General features: G+C 36.2%; 2 protein-coding genes across 2 annotated transcripts; both read right to left on the minus strand.

The window, feature by feature from the left end:
* Positions 1-8,495: 8,495 nt before the first annotated feature.
* On the minus strand, positions 8,496-9,173 carry LOC127081939 (uncharacterized). Its single transcript, XM_051022166.1, has one exon. It carries the CDS (start codon positions 9,171-9,173, stop codon positions 8,496-8,498), a length of 678 nt encoding a protein of 225 aa, XP_050878123.1.
* Positions 9,174-22,212: 13,039 nt separating this feature from the next.
* On the minus strand, positions 22,213-24,555 carry LOC127086207 (uncharacterized). Its single transcript, XM_051026926.1, has 7 exons — positions 24,417-24,555; positions 24,205-24,312; positions 24,018-24,095; positions 22,840-23,442; positions 22,700-22,747; positions 22,552-22,599; positions 22,213-22,450 (listed from the first exon to the last, which is right to left on the minus strand). The coding sequence occupies exons 1-7, from the start codon at positions 24,438-24,440 to the stop codon at positions 22,418-22,420; spliced, it is 942 nt and encodes a 313-aa protein (XP_050882883.1). The 5' UTR covers positions 24,441-24,555; the 3' UTR covers positions 22,213-22,417.
* Positions 24,556-27,391: the final 2,836 nt, after the last annotated feature.

Consider the following 27,391-nt stretch of genomic DNA (forward strand, 5'->3'; position numbering starts at 1 on the left):
GCAGTTGTAGAAACAGCTTCTCCCTACAACTCTTTCGGAAGATTTTTCGCTTTCAACATGCTACGCACCATGTTCATAATCGTCCGATTTTTTCTCTCGGCAATGTAACACCCTTCTACCCAAACGACATATTTATATATATTATCAGAGTACAACATGTAGAAGAGTTTACATCTCATACAACATATCATCTATCGCATCACAATAATAAACATATTATTTAATTTATTAAATCTTCGCAGCGGACAACAACATAATTATTATCATAATGTGCCAACATGATCTCAACAAAACGTCTCAACAAATCATTCATCACAAACAACGTAAATAACAATAATATAGCTATCGGATCCCATAATCCCCGGTGTCACATGACCAGAGCATTTGACTCGACTCTGTAGAATGACCCTACACTTATTCTTCGAACCTCAACAATAGCTACTCCTCTTTATCTGCACATTGCTCATCATAGATGAACATAAACACATGTAGAAGGGGTGAGAATCACATTATTAAATAATAATATAACGACAGAAATATAAACATAAATATGTTTCACATATGCCAACACAATTCATCCTAATCATCATAATCAATAACTCATGAACACCAACAACACAACACATCAAATGCAATGCACACACCCATGCATGACTCAACACGACTCGGTATACCCATTTTGTGATCACTACAGGATCACCACTCCCAGATTCATCACCATAGAATCCGAGTCCCCCGTAAGGAACCAAGCCTCTCAACAAGCCCGGAGTCAACAACATCATTGGAACTCATGTCCGTTCATCACTAGGCATCGGCCTTTCATGAATGCATGCACATCAAACATGCATCATAATCATCATCGCAACAACAACATCATATAGTCATGTTATCATCATCATTAATATCATGACATACAACTCAACAAAACAACAACAACATCATAACGATATCACATCGTCACATAACACATTCATAATTAAACACGTAAATTCAACATATCCTCATCATGACACCTCATACAAATCATATAATCACTATTAATTGTTTATAGTACAACTACAGCGACTTACTAAGAGTCTCGCAACTCAACGTACTCAAAACCCACCAACATTAGCTTCTGCATTTCACCAGTTCGCGCCGCCAACATAGGGACGCGCCGCGAACTCTCCAACTCAACACAGTTCGCGCCGCGAACGAAGGGTCGCGTCGCGAACAACTTATTTCGCTTCAGTACGCGCCGCGAAGCAGGGTTCGCGTCGCGAACAACGAATTACAGAACCCCTCTAAATCCTGCCCAGTTCGCGCCGCGAACTAGGCTTCGCGCCGCGAATCGCGCGCAACCAGAACCCTCTGCTGCAGAATTCAGCGCAGCTTCGCTTCTCTACTCGCCATAACCCGTACCCCACAGCTAGCAAACCAAAATCGACATTTAACAGACACATATACGCAACATACTTCGATTACGATGCATATGACACAACAAAACTCACAAATCAGAGGATTTTCCATCAAAACCCCAACTTTCCCAATCTCCCTAAAATCCCCAAAATTCATCAACAATTCCACAGATGTCATACAATTGCTCGCATATCATTGTTTAATAAGGTTCAGACCCCTTACCTCTTTGGATTGAAGGAAGTTCTGAGCACTCTCCAAGCTTCAGCTTTTCCGTTCTTCGACCTTCGCTCTACAGCTCTTTCCTCTTCTCTGCAGCTTTCCAACTTCACGTGAAACTCTTCTGTTCCAAAATGAGAATCTTTCTCTTATCCCAACTTATATATTTTCCAATAATTATTATTCCAATTAATAATAATAATAATCCAATAATTCCATTTTATTTAATTAAATTAATAAAATAATATTATCAACTTAATTAAATAATTCTTTTACTTTATTTGGGGTGTTACAACTCTCCCCCACTTTAGAAGTTTTCGTCCTCGAAAACATACCTCAAGCAAATAGAGTCGGATACGACTCCTTCATCTGATCTTCACGCTCCCAAGTCAAGCTCTCACCAGCTGGACCTCCCCAAACAACTTTCACTAAAGCAATCTTCTTACCTCTCAGGGTCTTCTCTTCTCGGTCATCTATCCGAATTGGCAACACATCAACGGTCAAATTATCCCTCACCTGGATATCATCCAACTGAACAACATGCGAAGGATCCGCAATATATTTTCTCAACTGAGATACATGAAACACATCATGCAGATTAGAAAGCGACGGCGGTAAAGCTATCCGATACGCCACTTCCCCAACCCTCTTCAAAATCTGATACGGACCCACAAACCTCGGAGTAAGCTTTTTAGACTTTAAAGCTCTACCCACACCTGTCGTCGGAGTAACTCTCAAGAACACATGATCTCCCTCTTGGAACTCAAGTGCCTTTCTTCTATTATCATGATAACTCTTCTGACGACTCTGAGAAATCTTCATTTTCTCCTGAATCATCCTAATCCTTTCAGTCGTCTGCTGCACAATCTCAGGTCCGAGTACAACACTCTCACCTGATTCATACCAACACAATGGAGTTCTACACCTCCTACCATACAATGCTTCATATGGAGCCATACCGATACTAGCATGAAAACTATTATTATAAGTAAACTCCACCAACGGCAAATAACTATCCCAAGAACCACTCTGCTCCAACACACAAGCTCTCAACAAATCCTCCAAGGATTGGATAGTTCTTTCAGCCTGACCATCAGTCTGAGGATGATAAGCTGAACTCAACCTCAACTTAGTCCCCAACGCTTTCTGTAAACTTTCCCAAAATCTAGAAGTAAATCTGGGATCTCTATCAGACACAATACTGGATGGAATACCATGCAGCCTCACTATCTCCTCAATATACAACTCTGCCAATTTCTCTAAAGAGTGATTAATCTTTATCGGTAAGAAATGCGCCGACTTAGTCAATCGATCCACAATCACCCAAATAGAATCATTACCTTTCACCGTCCTCGGCAATCCCGTCACAAATCCATGGAAATGCTATCCCACTTCCATTCAGGAATCTTCAAAGGTTGCATCATACCTGTCGGTTTCTGATGTTCAATCTTTGACTTCTGACAAGTCAAACATGCATACACAAACTTAGCAACATCTCTTTTCATACCAGCCCACCAAAACAACTTCTTCAAATCTTGATACATTTTAGTCGCACCTGGATGGATACTCAATCCACTCCTATGGCCCTCTTCAAGAATACTCTTTTTCAATTCAGACACCTCAGGAACACAAACTCTACCTTTAAATCGCAGGATGCCATTCCCATCAATCTCAAAATTACCACCATTACCTTGGTTAACCATAGTAATATGATCAACTAGAGCGACATCAACTTGCTGACCATTCCGAATATCTTCCAGAATTCCACTAGTCAACTTCAGCATACCCAACTTTACACTATCAGCGGAAACTTCACAACCCAAACTCATATCACGGAACTGTTCAATTAACTCAAGCTCCCGAACCATCATCATAGACATATGTAGAGACTTTCTACTCAGCGCATCTGCAACTACATTAGCCTTACCGGGATGATAACTCAATTCGAAGTCAAAATCCTTCAGTAATTCTAACCACCTTCTCTGTCTCATATTTAACTCTTTCTGATCAAACAGATACTTCAGACTCTTGTGATCACTGAACACTTCGAATCTGGAACCATACAGATAATGCCTCCACATTTTCAACACAAATACAACAGCTGCAAGTTCTAGATCATGCGTAGGATAATTCCTCTCATGAACTTTCAACTGTCTAGAAGCATAAGCTACAACTTTACCGTTCTGCATCAAAACACCACCAAGACCCATCAAAGAAGCATCACAATAAACAACGAAGGACTCACCAGGATTAGGCAAGACCAACACTGGAGCACTGGTCAACCGCCTCTTCAACTCAACAAAACTCGCTTCACAAGCTGCATCCCACACATACACTTGACCCTTCTTAGTCAACTGCGTCAACGGCAATGCCAACTTAGAGAAGCCCTCAATAAATCTGCGATAATAACCAGCTAACCCCAGAAAACTGCGTATCTCGGTAGCAGACTTCGGAGTCTCCCACTGTAATACAGCAACAACTTTAGCAGGATCGATCGAAATCCCACCGCTCGAAATCACATGGCCAAGGAAACTCACTTCCTTCAACCAGAACTCACATTTAGATAACTTTGCATATAATTTCTTTTCTCTTAACACCTGCAAAACAATTCTCAGATGTCCTGCATGCTCTTCTTCCGTCTTAGAATATATCAATATATCATCTATGAACACCACAACAAAATTATCAAGGTACGGATGAAATATACGATTCATATATTCCATAAACACACCTGGAGCATTAGACACACCGAACGGCATCACAGTGTATTCATAATGACCATACCTCGTACGGAAAGCAGTCTTCGCAATATCATCTGACTTCACTCGGATCTGATGATAACCTGACCGCAAATCAATCTTACTGAAAACATGAGCTCCAACCAACTGATCCATCAAATCATCAATCCTCGGCAATGGATACCGATTCTTGATAGTCACCTTATTCAACTGCCGATAATCGACACACAACCTCATCGTACCTTCTTTCTTCTTTACTAACAATACTGGTGCACCCCAAGGAGAAACACTTGGACGCACAAACTTCTTCTCAAGCAATTCTTCAAGTTGCTTCTTCAATTCAACTAATTCAGTCGCCGACATTCTATAAGGAGACATCGACACTGGACTCGTACCTGGTACTAAGTCAATGGCAAATTCAACTTCACGTTCTGGAGGTAATTCACTTACATCCCCCGGAAACACATCCTGAAATTCACAGACAATAGGCAAATCTACATTCACCACTTTCTTATCCGCTTGCAGAGACGCAAATAAAGCGAATACCTGAGCTTCATCTTTCACAAATTCCCCCACCTGCCTAGCAGATAGAAATCTTGCCTCATCATTCTCGCCAACTTCAGAAAACCTCACCGTCTTACTATAGCAGTTGATAAACACGCCATAGAATTCTAGCCAATTCATTCCCAGAATGATATCAATTTGGTGCAAGGGTAAGCACACCAAATCAACCACGAACTCTCTCCCAAAGATCGTCAAATGACAACCTCGACAGACAACAGAAGTCTTCACAGAACCATTAGCAGGAGTATCTATCACCATACTTCCGCCTAGGGACGACATACTCACACCAATCCTGGTCGCACACTCATACAAAATAAACGAATGCGTAGCACCAGTGTCAACAATAGCAAGCAATTCAACATTATTAATCAAGCAAGTACCTTTAATCAGATTATCTCCTTTAGGAGCTTCAGTCCCACTCAGAGCAAACACCCTACCAGTAGTATGAGCTGCAGTAGCCGCCTTCTTCGGTTTCGAGCACTGCAAACTGATATGGCCTTTCTCGCCACAATTAAAACATGTCGGACCAGCATCCTTACATTCCGTAACTCTATGACCAGCCTGACCGCATCGGAAACATCTCAGCACTTTCTTGGTACAGCTATCAGCACGGTGGCCTGGCTCGCCACACTTGAAACATTTACCAGCTATGGAAGATCCTCCCCCACTTGGCTTCTTCTCATCTACTACTTTCTGCTTACCTTTTCCATTCGGAGATGCATAAGGACTACCACGATCCTTATTCTTCTTCTCACTAAGACTCTTGTAGTGAGCAGTCCTAGCCGTGCTATCTTCATCAAATATCCTGCACTTGTTAACCAGTGTAGGAAACCTACGAATCTCCTGGTAACCAATGCCTTGTTTGATCTCTGGACGCAACCCATTCTCAAACTTGACACACTTGGATTCCTCAGCATCAGCATTATTATAATGAGGACAATACTGCACCAGCTCCTCAAACTTCGAAGCGTAATCAGCAACAGACATGTTACCTTGCTTCAGTCCTAGAAATTCCATCTCCTTCTTACATCGCACATCAGCAGGAAAATATTTCTCCAGAAAGGCCGTCTTGAACCTTTCCCAAGTCATCTCAGCACCTGGTACCGCAATCCTCTGGCGAGTGTTATCCCACCAGTTCTCAGCCTCTTCAGATAGCATATGCGTACCAAACTGCACCTTCTGTGCTTCAGTACACGTCATCACCCGAAAAATCTTCTCAATTTCCTTCAGCCAAATCTGAGCACCATCTGGATCATAGCGCCCTTTGAATGTAGGGGGGTTATTCTTCAGAAACCTTCCCAAATTCCTAAACTCGTCGACCGGCGGATTCTGCTGCGCCCGCATAGCCTGCGCCATAGCAGTCAAAGCTTCAGCAATCGCACGATCATTTTCTCCAGCCATACTCTGCACGACACAACCACAACCGTTAAATATCGACAGTGTCATCCACACTAATCGACCAACAGGGAAAACCTCACACTACGACTCGACTGGACTGACCATGCTCTGATACCACTAATGTAACACCCTTCTACCCAAACGACATATTTATATATATTATCAGAGTACAACATGTAGAAGAGTTTACATCTCATACAACATATCATCTATCGCATCACAATAATAAACATATTATTTAATTTATTAAATCTTCGCAGCGGACAACAACATAATTATTATCATAATGTGCCAACATGATCTCAACAAAACGTCTCAACAAATCATTCATCACAAACAACGTAAATAACAATAATATAGCTATCGGATCCCATAATCCCCGGTGTCACATGACCAGAGCATTTGACTCGACTCTGTAGAATGACCCTACACTTATTCTTCGAACCTCAACAATAGCTACTCCTCTTTATCTGCACATTGCTCATCATAGATGAACATAAACACATGTAGAAGGGGTGAGAATCACATTATTAAATAATAATATAACGACAGAAATATAAACATAAATATGTTTCACATATGCCAACACAATTCATCCTAATCATCATAATCAATAACTCATGAACACCAACAACACAACACATCAAATGCAATGCACACACCCATGCATGACTCAACACGACTCGGTATACCCATTTTGTGATCACTACAGGATCACCACTCCCAGATTCATCACCATAGAATCCGAGTCCCCCGTAAGGAACCAAGCCTCTCAACAAGCCCGGAGTCAACAACATCATTGGAACTCATGTCCGTTCATCACTAGGCATCGGCCTTTCATGAATGCATGCACATCAAACATGCATCATAATCATCATCGCAACAACAACATCATATAGTCATGTTATCATCATCATTAATATCATGACATACAACTCAACAAAACAACAACAACATCATAACGATATCACATCGTCACATAACACATTCATAATTAAACACGTAAATTCAACATATCCTCATCATGACACCTCATACAAATCATATAATCACTATTAATTGTTTATAGTACAACTACAGCGACTTACTAAGAGTCTCGCAACTCAACGTACTCAAAACCCACCAACATTAGCTTCTGCATTTCACCAGTTCGCGCCGCCAACATAGGGACGCGCCGCGAACTCTCCAACTCAACACAGTTCGCGCCGCGAACGAAGGGTCGCGTCGCGAACAACTTATTTCGCTTCAGTACGCGCCGCGAAGCAGGGTTCGCGTCGCGAACAACGAATTACAGAACCCCTCTAAATCCTGCCCAGTTCGCGCCGCGAACTAGGCTTCGCGCCGCGAATCGCGCGCAACCAGAACCCTCTGCTGCAGAATTCAGCGCAGCTTCGCTTCTCTACTCGCCATAACCCGTACCCCACAGCTAGCAAACCAAAATCGACATTTAACAGACACATATACGCAACATACTTCGATTACGATGCATATGACACAACAAAACTCACAAATCAGAGGATTTTCCATCAAAACCCCAACTTTCCCAATCTCCCTAAAATCCCCAAAATTCATCAACAATTCCACAGATGTCATACAATTGCTCGCATATCATTGTTTAATAAGGTTCAGACCCCTTACCTCTTTGGATTGAAGGAAGTTCTGAGCACTCTCCAAGCTTCAGCTTTTCCGTTCTTCGACCTTCGCTCTACAGCTCTTTCCTCTTCTCTGCAGCTTTCCAACTTCACGTGAAACTCTTCTGTTCCAAAATGAGAATCTTTCTCTTATCCCAACTTATATATTTTCCAATAATTATTATTCCAATTAATAATAATAATAATCCAATAATTCCATTTTATTTAATTAAATTAATAAAATAATATTATCAACTTAATTAAATAATTCTTTTACTTTATTTGGGGTGTTACAGGCAACACCATTTTGCTGAGGCGTATAGGGTGGTACAACCTCACGCACAATACCCTCTTCGTCACAATAACTCCCAAATTCCCTCGAAGTAAATTCTCCTCCTCCATCGATTTTGAGAATTTTGAGTTTGTGACTACTTTGTCGCTCAACCATGGATTTAAATCGTTTGAACATATCAAACACCTCATCCTTCCTCTTGATTAGTAAATCCACAACTTCCTACTGAAGTCATCAATAAACGTGACAAAGTATCGGTTACCTCCATACGAATTGACTTGCATCGGCCCACACACACACGTCCGAATACACCACCTCAAGAAGATGCTTGGTCCTATGACCTGTATCCTTGCTGAAAACACTCTTGTGTTGCTTAACTTGAACACATTCAACACATAACTCAGCTGGAACCACGATTCTTGGCAGCCCGGTCACCATACCATGTCTATGCAACGCATCGAGGTCTCGAAAATTGAGATGACCAAGACGGTAATACCACAACCACTCCTCATGACTTGCCGCTGTAGCTAAACATCGATGCTCCATTACTTTCAATGCTATCTTGAAAGTTCGATTGGCAGCCATCGGTGCTTTAAGTACCAAAACTCCCTTTCGGTCCAAAACGCGCAATACCTTGTTTTCCATGCGAATAATGTAATCTTTCTCAAGTAGTTGGCCAATGCTCAAAAGATTACATTTTATTCCTGGAATGTACAGCACATCCTTGATCAATGAACGACCACCATCTTTCTTCACGATCAAGACATCTCCAACGCCATCAGCAGATAACATCGTATCATCGGCAAATCTCACTTTATTCTTCGTGGCTTGATTGATCTTGACAAACCAATCCTTTCTTCCCTTCATATGAGTCGAACAACCAGAATCCAAGTACCACTCATCGCTACTTTGAATTCCATCTCGAACCGTTACCATTGCGTTTTTCTCCTAACGCGTTTCTGCAGAATTGTCTGCACTGCTGCCACTGCTGTCCAGCCCTTCTCTCATGCCATAATTCTCTTCCGTGATCATCACAAGAAGCGTATTATCATCATTCGCTTCTTCCCTAGCAAACTTCGCCTCATCCGCGCGATTTTCTCTTTGTTTCACGTGGCAATACTTTGCGAAATGCCCAAGCTTTTGACAATTGTAACACTTCACGTTACTTTTGTCGAATGACTTATGGGTTCCTTGATCACCCTCCTTGGAGCTTCCCTCACCTTTTTTCCCCTTTGAATTTTTTGAATCTCTACCACCAAAATTCTGGAAATTGGACTTCCCTCTCGGATGCCCTTTCCTCTCTGATCGTTTACTCTTCTCATGAAGTCGCGCTTGCAATGCTATTTCCGACTTCGCTTTATCGTTTCCCCTCTCATCCATTCGTTGTTCATGAGCTTCTAGTGAGCTTTGAAGCTCCTCCTACGACAACGACGATAAATCCTTCAATTCTTCAAGCGCAACGACAATGTTGTCGAATCTTGGCGTTAAAGAACGCAAGATCTTCGACACAACATTCTGCTCTACCGTAGTTTCCCCGCACGACTTGATTTGATTCACCACACGCGTAATACGCGTCACATAATCGTTTATCGACTCCTTGTCCTCCATTTGCATTAACTCGAACTGTCGCTTGTGAGTTTGTAACCTCACCATTTTGGCTTTGGCAGCCCCTGCATAAGCCTTCTCAAGAATCTCCCACGCTTGCTTTGCGGAATCGCAATTGCCTACTTTTTCAAAGTTGTCACCATCGACACAAGAATGGATCAAGAACAGCGCTTTGTAATCCTTCTTCTTCTCTTCTTTGAACGTAGCCTTTTGAGCATCCGTAGCTCCTTCGACGAGAGACGTAACACCATCTTTGATCACCTCAAGAACGTCTTGATAGCCGAACAAAACCTTCATTTGCTTCGCCCATTTGTCGTAGTTTTTCGAGTCAAGGATTGGAAGATTGGTAGGTATTTTATCGTTTGAAACGGACATGATTGCAGCGGAATTGGATCAGAACCAAGCTCTGATACCAAATGTTGGAAAAAACCAGAAATGGAGTGGTGAAAAACAGTGTGTTTGGGAAAGATGAAGATGATAATATGAATAGAGTGAGATAGAGAAATAGAGAAAGATTGAGAGAATTGAATCATATGGCATTTTCCTTTCAACTATGACATACAATGTCTATTTATAGGGTACAAATTGGAACCACAAACAGGCCCAAGAATAACAGAAAAAAACAGAATTGCAAAAACAGCTTATTTCCAAAACAACTTATCCAATAAGTTGTTTTTCACTGCAGTGCTTTTTAAAGCTTCTATCAAGCATTTGAATTATTAAGGACTTCCAATAATTGTGCAAGCTTTAATTTGTACGCGTAATTGGTTGCATTATTTTAAAATAATTTGACCTTCAAGTAAGCTGTAAATTGTAATTAATAGTCCATACGTTTTATTTTTAATTTGTATTTGCTTTTTAGTTATTGACTTATAAATGTATTATGAATTGCATAAATATAGTAGAAGTGGATATGATACAATTGTTTGACTCGTCAAGTGTTCAAAGGACGTAGGCCAAAATATTGTCTACTTTATAATTTATTTTGGTGTCTACTTTGAATTGTTAGATGAGTCATTATTTTGTATATAAATGTATTTTATTGTCTCTAAAATTATACTATATGACAAATACTTTCTACTTTTACATAGATGTTTTTTTTGTGGTATTCATTTGTTATGGATGTTGATTTGATGAGTATTTTAAACATCGATTGATTAAGTTTATACATGTGATTTAATTTATGTATTATAATTTATGTGGTATATAGTTTTATTGTCCTTTGCATCTCTCTTTTTAAATTAAAATCATAATATTGAAATATAGATCCGTTTGACCCATCAGACAACAATGACCCATTAAGAACCGGACTTAGCTCATTTTTGTAGTCTATAAAGTAATCAAGTCATCCCACTCTAATTCAATTATACATGTTGATCTACTAAGGCAAAGCGGGTTGGTTGGACTAACCCAATTGACACCTTTGTCAATGTTGGGGTCAATCAGGGGGATCAAACACGAGGGAACATTTTATATTTCTTTAAGAGCAACACACCTTTGTGAGAGACACATCACATACTTACTCAAAACCTTAAGGTGATAAATGTGTGGGTTCTCCCACTTATAAATGCTCAAGTCTCCACATTCCTAACCAATGTGGGACTTCCCACACTACTCACACTTGTAATTGTTTTTCAGCACTCCCCCTCAAGTGGAAACTCTTTTATCCACATACGTTTGTACCGTTATTGACACATTTGTGAGAGACACACCGCATACTCACCCAAAACCTTAAGGTGATAGGTGTGTGGATTCTCCCACTTATAAATGTTCAAGTCTCCACATTCCTAATCAATATGGGACTTTCCCACACTACTGACACTTGTATTTCTTTTTCAACAATCAATTATCAAAAAAATAATATTTTAAAAGAGGTCACCATGCTTTAAAAAATTAAGGGTGATAGGCGTGTTTAAAATTTATAATCAAAGTCTTGTATTCCAAACTAGTTTTACACTGTCATTTAATAGAAATTCATTAATCTATCATTTTATTAACATAATTTTAAAATATAAATATGATTTGACATAATGCATTTTGTTGATTGGTTTACGGTAAAACAAATTATTTTACATTGTCAGTATATATTCTTTTTTCTCTATTAAATTCTTCTTTTATTACAATAATAAGACGCGCGGTTATTCTTGTATGATTATAATATCAATTATAAATCTCTTAGTACACTTTACATTTTATTCTTTTAATTATTTCAAAAAATAGTTAAATAAATTAATTCTAAATTTTACTTTTTTTATGATTGTGTCTAAAAACTTGTGTTCACATCTTGCGATTATGGGAGACTTGTTCAAGATGCACATCTAATGCTCGAACTCTGTCTTACTTTGATAAGAAAAACATGTTTTATCCGTATAAAAATGTAAATTATTATTTTTTCTAAATTTATTTATAAAAAACATTATTTTTTATATTCAATAAATAACTAATTTATCCAATCTATTATATTAATCAAATATATTATTTATTTTTTAAATATAATTAGAGATAGTGTAAAAAAATAGTATTTGATTGGATAGAGATTTAAATCTTTAAGGGTTAAATATACAACACACCCTAGAATATTAACTACATTTGATTTACACTTCTGTAAAATAATATTTTTTTATTTTCTCTTATAATATGAAGATTATATGTCTATAGTCTCTAGATGCACTATTTGTTGACATGACTTGTATATGTGTCATTTAATTTATTTTTTTAAAATTCACATGGATTTTATTTTTTTATTTTTATTTTTAAAATAATTTTTTTTATCACAACTGGGTAAATGAAAATTCGCTCAAATTGGAGAGTGTAAATTATATTTTTTCTGTTTTCATGATAAATAAGTTGTTAAAGTAACTGAAAACCACTGCATCCATTCAAGCAAATATTTTTACAGAATATCAAAGATTCTCCAATATTTACTAATTGGCATAATGATTTTCTTACAAATAGTGACACATGGTACCAAGAACAATCTGATGATAAAAGTTCAGATCTCAGATTCTACACTATATATGTTATATTGTTGTCACTTTCATCAACAAAACGATCAAGTCAGTAGCTTGAATGCAACCCGGTTAATCTAGTCTTTCCAACTTGGAAGAAGGTTGTTTCGTGGAAAGAATCGTCATCCAACCAAAAATAATACACGAATAACCAACACATGTCACTCTCAGCAACGTCTCAAGTAGAGTTTTTCATGGAGGTTATTAGGGTTAGGTAGGGTGAATTCTCTTGAGTAAGAAGAAGGGGAAAAGGTGTGAAGAATGTTGAGTGTGAGAGGAAATTCATCACTCACAAAATATAAATTTAAAAAATTTAAAAATTAAAATTAAAAAAAAAGGCTAAACACTCATAAACCACTCTCCGAAATTGAAAATCACATTGAAAAATCACTCACAATTAACAAAAACAATTAAAAAAACTCTAGTTTCATGAAATTATGAGTTTGATAATGGAACCTTCAAAGCCTTCAATAGAGGGATATCCTCTAGAAGTCTCTAATTTCTCGAAGATCAATAATGTAGCACCAACCATGAAGTATTCCTATACAAGTGTAAGACCACATATTTTTTTCCTTTCCATAACTTAAACTATGGTGAGAATCTAAATGTATCTTTGTTAGAGACATGCCTACCATCTCTAACTACTCATGATATTTATCTAGGGGTGGCAAACGGGGCGGGGGGATCATCGTTGAGGATGTGGGCCTAAAACTTAGGCCCGCCCTGCAAAAAAAGTGAGGGCGAGGCGGAGCACTACACTCTTTAAGGCTAAAAATGAAGAAAAAAAATATGTAAATACACGTGCCCGCGAAAAAATGGGGCGGGGCGGGGCGAACACATTAGAGGGTGAGGGCCTAAATCCTTGGCCTGCACTGTACTAAAGTGCAGGTAAAACGGGCATTCCCAACGGGTCGTGTCCGTTTTGCCACCCCTATATTTACCATTTGCACTGTTAATACGTTTCACGTTGAAGTTGGAAAAAAAACAATAGTTGCTATTGTGAATACTTTGCACTATTAACACTTGTTATGGTTTATTTTCTTGGTGACTCTACATCATATAACCCAGCAATTCTCAAGTTATTATTTTGCCAAAACTAACTATTAATTAACTGACATGTGGTATTCATTAATTAGCTAATGAAAATTCTACAATATAATAATTAAATAATATAATTAAAAAAATATTTTAAAAAATGTGACATAGCGGAAACGTTTGATGTGGCGGCACATAGACAATGTCATATCTAGCCACATCACCAAAAGAGTTGTCACCTACACAAAACTGGAGAAGAATAAAAAAAATCATAAAAAATGAAATATAAAGGATTAAAAATTAAAAAAATTCAAAGGACATTGAAGATTTTTTTTTTAAAATAACCAATATTTTCAACTAAAATACCAAAATAATCAAAATTTAAAAAATATATCAAAATAACCACCTTTTTTAACTGATGCGTCAATTGAACTGACGCATCCAATTAAGATCCAAAGGAGGCGTCATTGGAGATGGTGCATTCTCCCAATGGCATTGCACTTAGGCGCCATGCTTCTTGGCGCATGCATGTGTGGTTTAGTGTGTGCACCCATGCCTTTGGCACATGCATTGCCATGTGTGTGTGGCACCTAGGGCATTGACGCATGCATTTCATGGTTCATCTATAAATAACATACGCATCTCTCATATTTTTGCAGACAACTTCTTACCCTTCAACCACATTTTCTTTCATTTTACTTCAATCTCCTTCAATTTTTTGTTCTTTAACCATATCTGAATACATTCACAAGAGCAATGTCGATTTAATCTTTTCAGCAGTGCAGTCTCCTATAAAGATTCGACTTTGGAATATAGAATAGTTTGAACGTCTTAATCGGACGTTGAACTGTTGGTTAGATGGAGAAATTGCAGATGGTGAAAGGATTAGAAGAATTCAATGGCTTGAGTCCATGTTCAACCAAAATGGAGAAGTGCGTGTATGGGTGGATATTAAGACTGACAGAGACGTTCATAAGATGATGTATAATATGTTCAAAATTGTTTTAATGGTTGTAATCGCTTAGTTATAGTAATGGTATTTTATTTGTTGTAGTCTGTTGTGTTGTTGTTTATGTGTTGCTTGTGTGTTGAATGTGTTGTATTTGTCTGTGATGGTATTTCCTCACAAAGTTATCATATGAAATAAATATTGTTTTTAATATAAAGCAAAAGAGGTACATGTAAAATTATCGTGTTCTGCTTGTTCCAACACTGGGACAATTAATACGATTATGATCGGGCTGGCGACATGAACTACATAATCGAACAATTTTGTTCGCCGTATCCATTTCGATTTGAATACGGGTGCTGTTTGGGCGACCCTTTTTCTTTCTTCGCATTACTTCATTGTGCCAGAGAATGTCCCCTTGATATTCAGGCTAGTAATCCTGTTTTGCAACAACTGAAAAGCTAATTTTGTAAACATTGGATAGGCTTATGACTTTGTAAATATCGGATAGTAAGTAAGATGGATCCCTTTGAACCTTTGAACATGCCGCAATGACATGGGAGCAAGGCATACGAAAGGCTTGGAACTTTCCGCAATCGCACCAACCTCTATCTAGTTCCACTATGTATTGTCCCATCGGCACGCCTTCATTGTGATTCATGGACTCAGCAACACTGTACCAACCTTTAGTACGGTCAAACACCGTGACCACGTGTGTGTTAGCTTTGGCGACTTCGTGTCTAATGAATTTCATTGAATCATCACTGAACAACTCCCCAGATTGTAACATTAAACTCCATTTGGAACGTCTGGTCTCAAACAACGCCCCTAGCCTGAAATATGTTGCTTACACTAAAGCAGTTATAGGTAGGTTCCGGATGCCTTTGAAGAGAGAGTTCATTGATTCCACAAGATTTACTGTCATGTGGCCCCAATGTTGACCATTGTCGTATGCCCTAGTCCACTTCTCCAATGGAATACGGTCGATCCATCGTACTACATCTGTGTTAGACAATCTGATGTCTTCGCGGTAGTGTTTGAAAGAAGGTTCTGTTAATGCATAACCTGCATTGACAACCTTCTTCTGTAACATTTTGTCTTTGATCTCTCGCATAAAATTTTGAGCGATATGTCTAATGCAGTAGACATGCATCGAGGAGGATCATGCCAACCATTATCAATGTTTTTGTAGGCACTCACTATTGAAGGGTGTCGGTCAGAGATCAAACATAAGTTAGGTTAAGGAGCAACATGCAATTGGATATTTTTTAAGAAAAAACTCCATCCCTCAGCAGTCTCCCCTTCAATTAGGGAAAAGGCGATTGGAAAAGTGTTGTTGTTGCCATCTTGTGTCACTGCCATCAGTAGTGTTCCTTTATATTTCTCGTACAACCATGTACCATTAATTTGTATAATAGGTTTACAGAAAGAAAAACTTTTGATGCATGGTTGATATGCCCAGAAGAGACGGTGGAATATTCCATTTCTAATAGCACAAGTCCCGTCTGGGGTATACGCCGCCAACATTTCCAACTTGACAATAGTCCTTGGAACATACTGTTTAAGAGCCACCAAGTATTTTGGAAGTTGTTTGTAAGACTCCTCCCAATTTCCATACAATTTTTAACCGCCTTTGTCCTAGCTATCCAAGCCTTCCTGTATGATAAAGTATACTTGTATTGTGTTACAATATGCAAGATTATTGTACTCACCTTTAACGACGGATTGTCGCTAATGACAGGCAAAATTTCATCGCATATTAATTGAGAGCTAAGTTTACGGTGGTCTTGCATTGGGTTCGTGAGCATGCATGTGTGAATTGGGACCATGGATCCAATATCCCAAGAACCATTCCTCTTTTGATGAGAAGCTGACAAACGGAAAAGGCAGCTCGATAATAAATCTTATACCTCATTGCATTAGTTCGACCAACTCTGTAATCAGTTGATAGTTCCATGTGGTACTTTTAATGGCTTTTACACAGTCTTCTTTTGTGCGAAATGTGTCTCATTCTTTAAATGATCCTTGAATTTTCACATAAGGATTGTAAAATATATCTTATGAAGGTTCATCAACACCCAAATTCAAGCTTGCCATGTGTTGAGGAGGACAATATACATGACTAGCTGGTAATGACTCCTTTTCTTCTTCATCATTCACCATTGAATCAACCAATAACTCGGCTTCTTCTATTTCCTCATCAACAACATTGACTTTAACTTGTTCCTCGTCATCAGTTTCACAAAACACTTGTGACAGATCAATGAACTAAGACACTTGTTGTTGTTGTGGTAATATATATAACTCTATTTCATTGTACCCAGATTGTTCATGACTGACAAACATATGATGAACATCGTCATCATCTCGAATCTTCAACTGATAAAACTTTACTTGGTTGTCTGCAAACCACATCGGATTTTTATAGATGATTTGGCCCACCTGACTATACTGCAATTTCTTTTCTATTCTTTGTTTCAAATGTGAAAATTTTGATCGTTGATTTATTGTAAACTGAGTTACTTCTGTGTTGCGAAAACAAAAACCGAATAATTAATGCTCAAATATTTAACCAACGGTATGGCCACTGATCATGTAATGTGGTGAGGAAGACTTTTTTTAAATGTAAGTTTAGTGTTTGATTGTGAATTCATTTATTTGTTATTCACATGTAGTTAAATAGGGGAGGAGGTGTATGTAATGATCAAGCAATTAATCTGTAAAGACAAGACAATGCAATGCAAATAACCCATGCAGAGACAAGACAATACAAAACATGTGTCTGCAAAGAATCTATGCCCTAATAATCCAACACTAGAAGCATGCGCCTGCAAAGAAGATGCATCTGCCCTAATAATCCAAGGCAGACGCCCTTTTCAATGGCGCATAAAGCAAGACATGCGCCACTTGCCTTGACGCCTCTTCCTTGCATGCATAAAAAAGCATGCATGCGCCACTAACCTTGGCGCATATGACCATGAATGTCTTAAACAGAGCATGCACCACTTGCATAGGTGCCTACGCCTATCCTCACATGCATGCGGCCTATCCCATGCTTCACATGATGCATAACTATTCACATGTTGCAACATTATCTCACCTATAAATAGGGCAGCAACTCACAACACTGAACATCTGCAACACTAACAATCAACCTCTACAACACTCAACCTCTGCAACATTCAACCTCTGCAGCATTATGTCTCTATTGACTATGGGTGATGAACATTGAGGAATAATCGATAATATCGTGACATTTGTATGTTATTACTTCTTCTTACTTATTTTGTACTTATTTCTTACTTATATTTCTATTGTTTATTACTTCTTCTTACTTTATTTCTTACTTATGTTTTATTAGGACCCAAAATAATTTCGATGTCGTGTACATGAATATGCACCCCACGATCCTTTGATAGAACCATATATTCGAGGATGCGGCAACAAATTCCAGAACCTCTGATGTGTTTGGGAGATTGGCATCAATGAAGAGTCGATGTCCAATGGAATTATTCCGACTGGAGAGACTTCACAAAAGATATGTGTCGTCATTAGAGGAATCAACGATAACATATCTTAAACGAACCAGTCGTACATGGTGCTAGACCAACTCAACAGTATATGGTATGGTTTAGGTCGGTTACAACACTACAATTTGTGTCTAAGCCAAGGTATGTGATTGATCCACGCCAAGTAGATTCATCATCATACGCCCAACAACAAATCCCCGTCCAAGAACAATGTCAACCCACTTAAACCCAACGACCAACCTCACACCATCACCCTACCATATACATCCAACAACCAAACACGCAACCTCACAACTCATTCATGCCACACACAAAAACTCAAAACCAAGAATCAAACCCTAACCACCAACAATCATATGTAGTCAACACAACAGTCTATATCCTAGATGATTCATACGACTCATGCTATCGTAGCCCCCACCAATGACCACCCAAACATCTCATCGCCACAACACCTAACCATTGTTTCACTATAGTACACCCCAGGAACCATTGATTCGTTTCCAAATCGATTCAATGTCCCAATTTGGGCAACCATATCGTCCACAATTCACCCAACCACAACGACCCAACTACGACAACATGGGCACCGAACTCAATTACGGAAGCGTCATTGACGACCTCCCCCCCCCCGGGCTATTGGGGACAAATGATGACATATCTATCAAATATCGTTGGACCTTCCACCGGACCTTCAAACCAGCCACCATTGGATCATGTCAGAACTCAAAGACCCCAAACACCTCAGGAAAATCGTGGGAGACCTCGAAGATAGACTAACGCACCTGGATGTGGAACAGGAGCGTTTCAATCGAGCGGGTCATTGAATTTCTTGTAATTCTATGTAATTTTTCATTATAATATAAATATAATTTTTATTTTAAGTATTTTTTTTAATTAATTATAAATTTTTAAAAAAAAATGAAAGGTGCGTGTGTCACATGCATTTGACATATACATTATGTAGTGTATGCATGCGCCAATGCATGTGCCACCAAGGCATGCATGCGTCAATGCATGTGGCGCTTACATGCATTGATTTTGCATGCATGCCCCTGCACTCTGGACGCCTCCTTTGGATCTTAATTGGATGCGTCAATTCAACTGGGCATCAGTTAAAAAATATGGTTATTTTGATATATTTTTTGAAATTTTGGTTATTTTGATATTTTAATTGAAAGTATTGGTTATTTTAAGAAAAAGTCGACATTGAAAGTTTAAAAAAAAATCAAAAGACAGAGACTAAAAATGTATTTAAGTAACAAAAATAAAAAATAAAAATAAAAAATCTATGTGAATTAAAAAATAATAATAATAAATTAAATTAAATAATAAATAAACAAGTCAGATCAATAAATAATGCACTCAAGTGTCATATATATTAAGAATTTTAATGAGGTGTTGTATATTTAATAATATTTATTATCATAAGTAGAGGTGAGAATGAGAGGTTGGGAACATATGGGTCCTAGACTTTAATCTCCTAGAGCACCTCAAATATAATCATAAGCAGTTGTATATGCTCCTACGTTTTACATGTTTGCACCAATTACAGTGGTGCATGCTCTTATATTTTACACGTATGAGTCAATTATAATGGTGCATGCTCTTACGAACATGGTTAGTTTGATAAATAAATTAAAAATATGATTATTTTGGTATATAATTCGAAATTCAAAAAAAAAATATCAAAATTTATTTTTCAATTTAAAAAAAAATATTAGAAAAACAAATTTAAAAAAAACTTATAATATTTAAAAACACATTTTTTAAAATATTTTTTTAAAAAAAAAATTAACTTTTTTAAAATCAAAACATACAGGTCCACTATCTTATTTAAAATCCCTTTAAAGTAATAAAACTTTTATTTTTCAAGAAACTCTTACTTTCATAAATAAAAAAAGTTTCTAAGAAGAACAATTAATTGAATACGATATTTTTATTTCTTTAAGAATATTAAATAAGACCAATTATAATTTTTTAATTTTTTTTTAATCATATAATTCTCTCTATGCTGAAATTATTGAATTGTTTATTTAAAGAAAACAGTTTCAATATCTCATTTCAATTTTTAATACAATTAATTTTTTTTTTCAATTATAACTTCTAATTAGGGGTATATGCGGGTTGGATTGGACTGCGTTTGATTTAATTCGTGTCAAACTTTAATGGATTGGAGTCGTCGTCTAATCCATAATTTCAATGTCAAAATCAATTTGAATCGATCCATTCATTAATGGGTTATGTTGGATTCGCGGGTTGGGTTTCAAATAAAAAATATTTTTTTTATGATTTTTTTTTAAAAAAAATGTAACACAACTCAATACAATCATACTCATTTATAACACTCAAATTCAATTAAACACATCATATAATATCTAATAAAATTTATTTACACGACATAACACTTTATAATAGTATAAAATTCAACAAGACACGTTATTTTTATAAAATACATAAGTGAGAAATTATACAAAAGAAAATAAGAAATAACATTTAATGTTATAATTACGTAAATTTATTGATCTAATATTATTATTGGTGAAGAATAATTTTTTAAAAAAAATTATGGTTATTAGTGAGTTATTAATTATATATTTTTATTTAAAATAATAATAAATTACTAAAATCACATTAATGGGTTGAGTCAACTGGTTCGCGGGTTGCAAAACTCAAACCTGATACTCGAACCAAAATTGGGTTGCAAAACTCAAACCTGATACTCAAACCAAAATTATACAGATTGTTATTGAGATAGGTATACCCATAAATGAATGGGTTCTGATAAGTTTGGTTTTGGTCGGCAGATTCGTGGGTCGATCATCACCCATGAACACCCCTACTTCTAATTAATACTCTATCCGTTCTTGTATAAGTGTCATTTTCTTGATTTTTTTTTTTTAATTGTCATTGATAAAATCTAAGATAGTATTAATTATATTTTTGTCAAAATTATTGTTAGAGAGAGAGAGAGAAAATAACATGAAATTATTATTTGAAAAATAAAATATTGATTAGCTTTCTTTGACATATGTAAAATATAAAAAATGATAATTAAAAGGGAACAAGGGAGTTCAATGGATTCAAGGTTAGTAACGGTTGAAATTTTACCATTTGCCGATGATACAATTATGGTGGAGAATGAAGTCGAAAAAAACCTTAATAATAATAGTGAACTTTCTCAAAAGTAAGATGATATACTCTTTAGTCACTCTTATAAATAAGTTTGACTTTTTTTCTTATTAATGATCAAATATATAAAAAAAATGTAAAAGTTGTGACCGGATGGTGTAGGTGTTAATCGAGAGGATAACTTCCTGATTTCCTGCCTCAAGTTTTCTATTTTGCCATGCTGAATCTATCCTCTTCAAATTTTTGGGCTAACAACATGTAGGGGCAAATCTTCAAATTTTTGGGCTAACAACATGTAGGGGCAAATCTTCAAATTTTTGGACTAACATGTGGGGATGCTTGACCTGAAAACCGATTAATGGAATCAATGGAAAGAAAATTATCTAGCTGGAGGGAGAGAAATTTATCGATCAAGTAACATTGATTAATTCTGCCATAAACAGTCTACCGTTGTATTTCTTTTCAGTGTATCCGAGATTTAACCGAGGCTGGAACTAATGGTTGAATCTAAGAATTCAGCATCTATGGATAAGCAGGATAAAAGACTTTAAATACTGGACGTAATCAAGCAGTCAGAACTCAGAACAATAAATTATTGGGACAGCATGTGGAAGCACTTCAAATCTTCTGGCAATAAAAGCACTTAATTTCACTATGAGAATGATAAAACAGTACTTATACCAGACAAACAAAATTATAGAAGGAACATGGGGAAATGAGAATAACCACTTGCAATTTAACCATCGTATTTTGAGATTCATGCAGTTTCAGATGCAGGTATTTACAAAATCATCCCTTGGTTGGTGCAAGGGGAATTCCCTAGACAAACAAGCTCCCCAATTTTGTGAAGAACAGTAATGGTCTCTCTACAAACCATACTTAATCCTATTCATTTTGACTTCACTTTTCATTAAGAACATCCTAATTGTCATCCACAGAATTAACAACTTTACCCTGCAAAAACAACTTATAGTAAGCAGCATATATTTAAAGTAACTTGTCTAAAACCAAATTACATGTGACATACAACTATCCTATCTCATCCTCATACTTACATTTTGATCATCAGCACCATTCACAGCAGCAGGTTTTTCAGGTTCAACCTGTAAAAATCAACCCCGGCTAATAAGCAATAATGGGGTATTTATAGACTTCAAAATAGATATATCAATTATGATTATTCTTCTCAGTTATGATGCTTACATTTTGATCATCAACACCACTCACAGCAACTGGTTTTTCAGGTTCAGCCTGTGAAAATCAACAAAACCTCATAAGCAATAATCAAGATATTTTATAAACTTGTAATAGAAATTATAAATTGATCAATTATAATTGTTCACCAAAAGCTTCTTTGAAGCTGCTAAGGAGGAATCCAAATCCTTCAACATAATTGCTGATATCTGATTCATGTCCCAACCGACAACTTTACAGACAACTTGTGCATAAGCCCGGTGAGCTCGCTTCCTTTTCGTCCTTAGTACAGTAGTTGAATGCTGAATCAGTGCAACACAGTCCTTAAACCTCTTCCACATTTTCTTCTTAATACCGCCACAAACCAAACAATAAAAATCTCCTTTTTTACAATTGTCCTCGTAATATTTCTTCAAGCCAACATCTTCCGCAAACACCTTTTCAAAGAACTTGTAATGTTCAGATTCCTCATCACAATTTTCTACCAACTCATCTTCACTTTCATCCTCATCCTCGTCTTTAACTACATCCTCATCACTGTCAGAATCATCCTCAGGTGCTAAGAACTTTTGGCAAACATCAATTGCATTGTGCTGTAAATGCAAAACTGCAACAATTGCTTCTTCGTTCCCCACGGGAGAATAAGGGTAAGAATATGGATTAGAGTTGAAGGAAGGCCATTCTGAAGTCGTTGAAGATAATCCACCATTGGAAACCCATTTAGTATCAGAAACCACAGATTCGGGAGTTACCTACATTGAAATTAATTACTAATCAGAAGTAAAGCATATGTGAGAATCAAGGGATTTGAGTTAAGAAGTGGAGTAATAAGGTGGTCCAACATAATACTAAATTAGTAACAATACTAACATTGTTTGTTTCAAAACAATTTGTGAGAATCAAGATTTCTGAGCCAGACCACAAACAATAATATACTAGTATTCCTCTGCTATTCCAATTTACACAAAATTGAAATGAATGCAGGTCACAACAGTTACCAATAGTAGCCATGAAAGGGATACAACTTCAATTAAATTGAAACTAGCAGAATAAAACCCAATTATGTACATCTGGTAACTATTTCTTTTCTAGCATATAAATGGTTTTAGAATTAAACATAAAATGAGGGGCCTTATATTTTACCTAGATTACCAAATAACACATAACTTATTCTTAAAATACAGTAATCAGCTGACAAGAAAAGCATCAAAGCAGTATCATCATTATAACAATAACAGTGACTATACAACCAAGAAACATACACATAAGAGGACTTAGAAATGAAAAAATAAAAAATCAAACAAAAGCATTACCACAGTTGTTTTACCTCAACTAATTCTCCTCCATTATCTGAACTCAAACCCAAAGTTTTTTCATCTTGAATCTCACTTTCCTTCAAAGAACCCTACATGCACAACAATCAATAGGAAAAAAAACATTACAAATTTTGAACCCTTAAAAAAATAAATTGAAGCTTATACACACAAAAATAAACAAAACACAAAGAAACAAACCGCAGTGCCAGCATGATGAAGTTCTTTTACATGACCCTGAACCTCAACTGGAACTGAATCATGATCATCGGATTTAAGGGGAAAATCATTTCCAGCATCAGCATTGTTCTAAAAAGTTGGAAAAATCGCACAAAATCAACTTGTTAATGTAATAATCATGAAAAAAGCAGTAAAAAAAGTTCGATTAAGCTCAAAAAAGCATGCATTTTTACCTCCGATGACTCTGTTAGCTTCATTTTCACAGCAATGAGAAGAAAATTGTTGAACAAGTGTTAGGGCATTGTCGAGTGTGAAACTAGTTTTGAACATTTGGGCCTTGGGCCTTGATATTCTGGTGCAAAAGCCCGACCCAGTTGTTTTTACATTTCTAGGATTTGCTATCACACTCCTCTACTTTACTTATACACCATCGCATTCTTCTTTAGTCCTTACTTTTCTAATGCAATAAAAAAATATTAACATTTAATTATATACATTGTCTTACATTTTAGACTAGATTAGATTTCCCTATCATATCATGTTATACTATTATTTTCTAAAACCAGCATGTACTATTAAAATTGATTATAAAATTTTATGTTTTTGTTTAAAATGGCTTTACACTATTGTTAATGTATTACCTTAAATTTATAAATTTATAAATTTATAAATTCATAAATAGAGTAATATGATATTTTTTTAACTATAACTTTGCTCTTGAGCATAAAGAAGACATCATTTTATATTCATTTTTCTGCCGTAATAAGGGGGTTTGGTGGGGGTTTGATAGGTTATTTTTTAAGAGTTGCATAGAATATGATATGATCTATATGGTGCTAGGAATCAAGTTTCATCTTGTGTGTTCCTCTATTAAACATCTTACATTAACCTTATATTATATTTTTATAAGAACAAAAAAAATCATATAACTTGAGAAAACTCCTTACTTAATAGAGGAATTGGATTCCCTACCTTTGAATTTTCACGAGCAATAGAATTGTCATTTCTTCTAGCACTAATCATAATTTAATTATCTAAACGATTTAAAATATATAAATAGTTTACCGCCCAAAATCTAATTCTAATAAATTTAAAAAAATCAATCATGTTATGAACATCAGAGTTGTCATTGCTTCTAACAATAATCATAGCGCAATTATTTAAATGATCTAGAATATATAAATAGTCTATGGTGCAAAAAATAATTCTAATAAGTTTAGAGAAATCAATTATGTTATGAACAACAGAGTTGTCATTTCTTCTAACAGTAATCATAATACAATTATATAAACGATCTAGAATGTATATATAGTCCACCGTCCAAAATCTAATTATGGTAGATTTAGAAAAATCAACTATGCTATGAACAACATAGTTGTAATTTCTTCTTAAACTAATCATAATGCAACTATCTTAACAATATAGTATATGTAAATAGTCTAATACCAAGTTATCAAAGACAATAACATTTTTTAATTTTATGTGATTCGATTCGAATATGAAATAGTTTATGTCGAATTTGATTGTATTGATGAGATGGTGAGTTCTAATAGTTTGGCGGGTGGTTGAAGTCTTGTCCGACATTGGGGGATAGTACTTGCAAATATTTTGATGTCCAAATCAGTGACAATTTGAGGCAGAAAGGAATATTTTAGGTTGTATGTGTACCTTGATTTTGACATTTGTCCCCTTATAAGTGGATTTTTTTAGTATTTCAGGATCTATAACCTTATTCGGTAAGGAAGATGTCAGAATGTCATTTATTTTGATATTTGACGATCCTTGTTCAATCACTTGTCCTAATTAGGTATTTTTTTAGGGAAAATTTAACATGTTTTTGGTGTCTCATAACCCTCTCCTCAACATGCTTTATTTTTTTCATACTTCTAACCATACTTAAGTTGTGGCTCGAAGTGAACCATATTACTCATTATGGGTCCATATTCATTTATATTGGATCATCGTTATTATATTTATCAATCCACTCAGAGTAGCGTCCTAAGCTTGGTTCGACGAAGCCGAAATGTAGCTTGTAATTCTGGTCCATCATTATGGTGGTCTCAGTGGATGTTTCATCCATCATTAAATTGTCTTATTGTTTTCAATATTTGATATTCATTTATTTTATTTTTAGGAAGTGATGGGACTCTATGGGAATTTCAACCTACGATGTTTGTCATCGATCATTTATAGCGCGTGGGATGATGGCCTATTACTATGCATGGTATAATTGTTTCTTCGGAACCGTAAGTCTCATTATTATTTCAATGATGTCATCTCTAATGATATGATATTTATTTATTAGTTAATATGTGACCCTCTGTTTCAATAGTTTTTGGATCGTTGAATTTTCGCCTCTCCGTCTTCTTTCCTTGATGAGATTATATTCTATAAATATTGGCATTGGATGTGTTATTCTCTTTTTCCCTTTGACTATTTTATGATATATCTACTTATATTCAGAGTGTTATCGCTTTCTTCTTTTTGAAGTGTTTCCACTTTTCTTCAACCTTCTTTGGGCCCTCTATTAGTAAATTCTTACTATTTATTCCTTGTTTCATGTTTCTTCGGGGCGATATTGACTACTTTGATGAATTAGCTTTGTTCTTCCTATATCGCTCGTTCCCTCTATTTTCTTCATTGATGAAAGCTTAGAATAGTTGCTAGTGTTCATGTGGTGAATGTTGTTATAATGGTATTTCTACCTCCATTCATTTAGTGCAAAGGAGAGTAGTGAGAAGGTTGGACTTCCTTCCATGAACTCACTCTTTTTTCTGTGTGATTAGGTACAATGGTACTTACCGTGAAGTATCATTTTAAGCCCATATTTGATATGTTGTTTTTTCCATTAGTTTTACGATTACTACATAACATAAAAGAAGAATAAAGAATCAGAGAGGAAACAACTGCATCATCCATGGAGGGTGCAGACTGGTGTAAACTCCCAATTAATCTTATGAATCTTATATCACAATAGTTCGAAAAAAAATAGATCTCATTTGATTATGATAAGTTTGTTCCACATGGAAGAGCATCCCGAATTACTATAACATTTTATCTTTTAACTTCCCACTCATTGATAACCTATATGACCATAACCTAGATGCAAAAAACCTTGATTTCATCATCAACAATGACAACATTCCATTTTGTTCTCTCTATAAATGCTCCCATTTACTCATCAAATCACCACAAAATAAAAAAAAAA

This window comes from Lathyrus oleraceus, chromosome 5 (genome assembly GCF_024323335.1).
Source record: "Lathyrus oleraceus cultivar Zhongwan6 chromosome 5, CAAS_Psat_ZW6_1.0, whole genome shotgun sequence".
In the NCBI taxonomy this organism is placed as follows: Eukaryota; Viridiplantae; Streptophyta; class Magnoliopsida; order Fabales; family Fabaceae; genus Lathyrus; species Lathyrus oleraceus.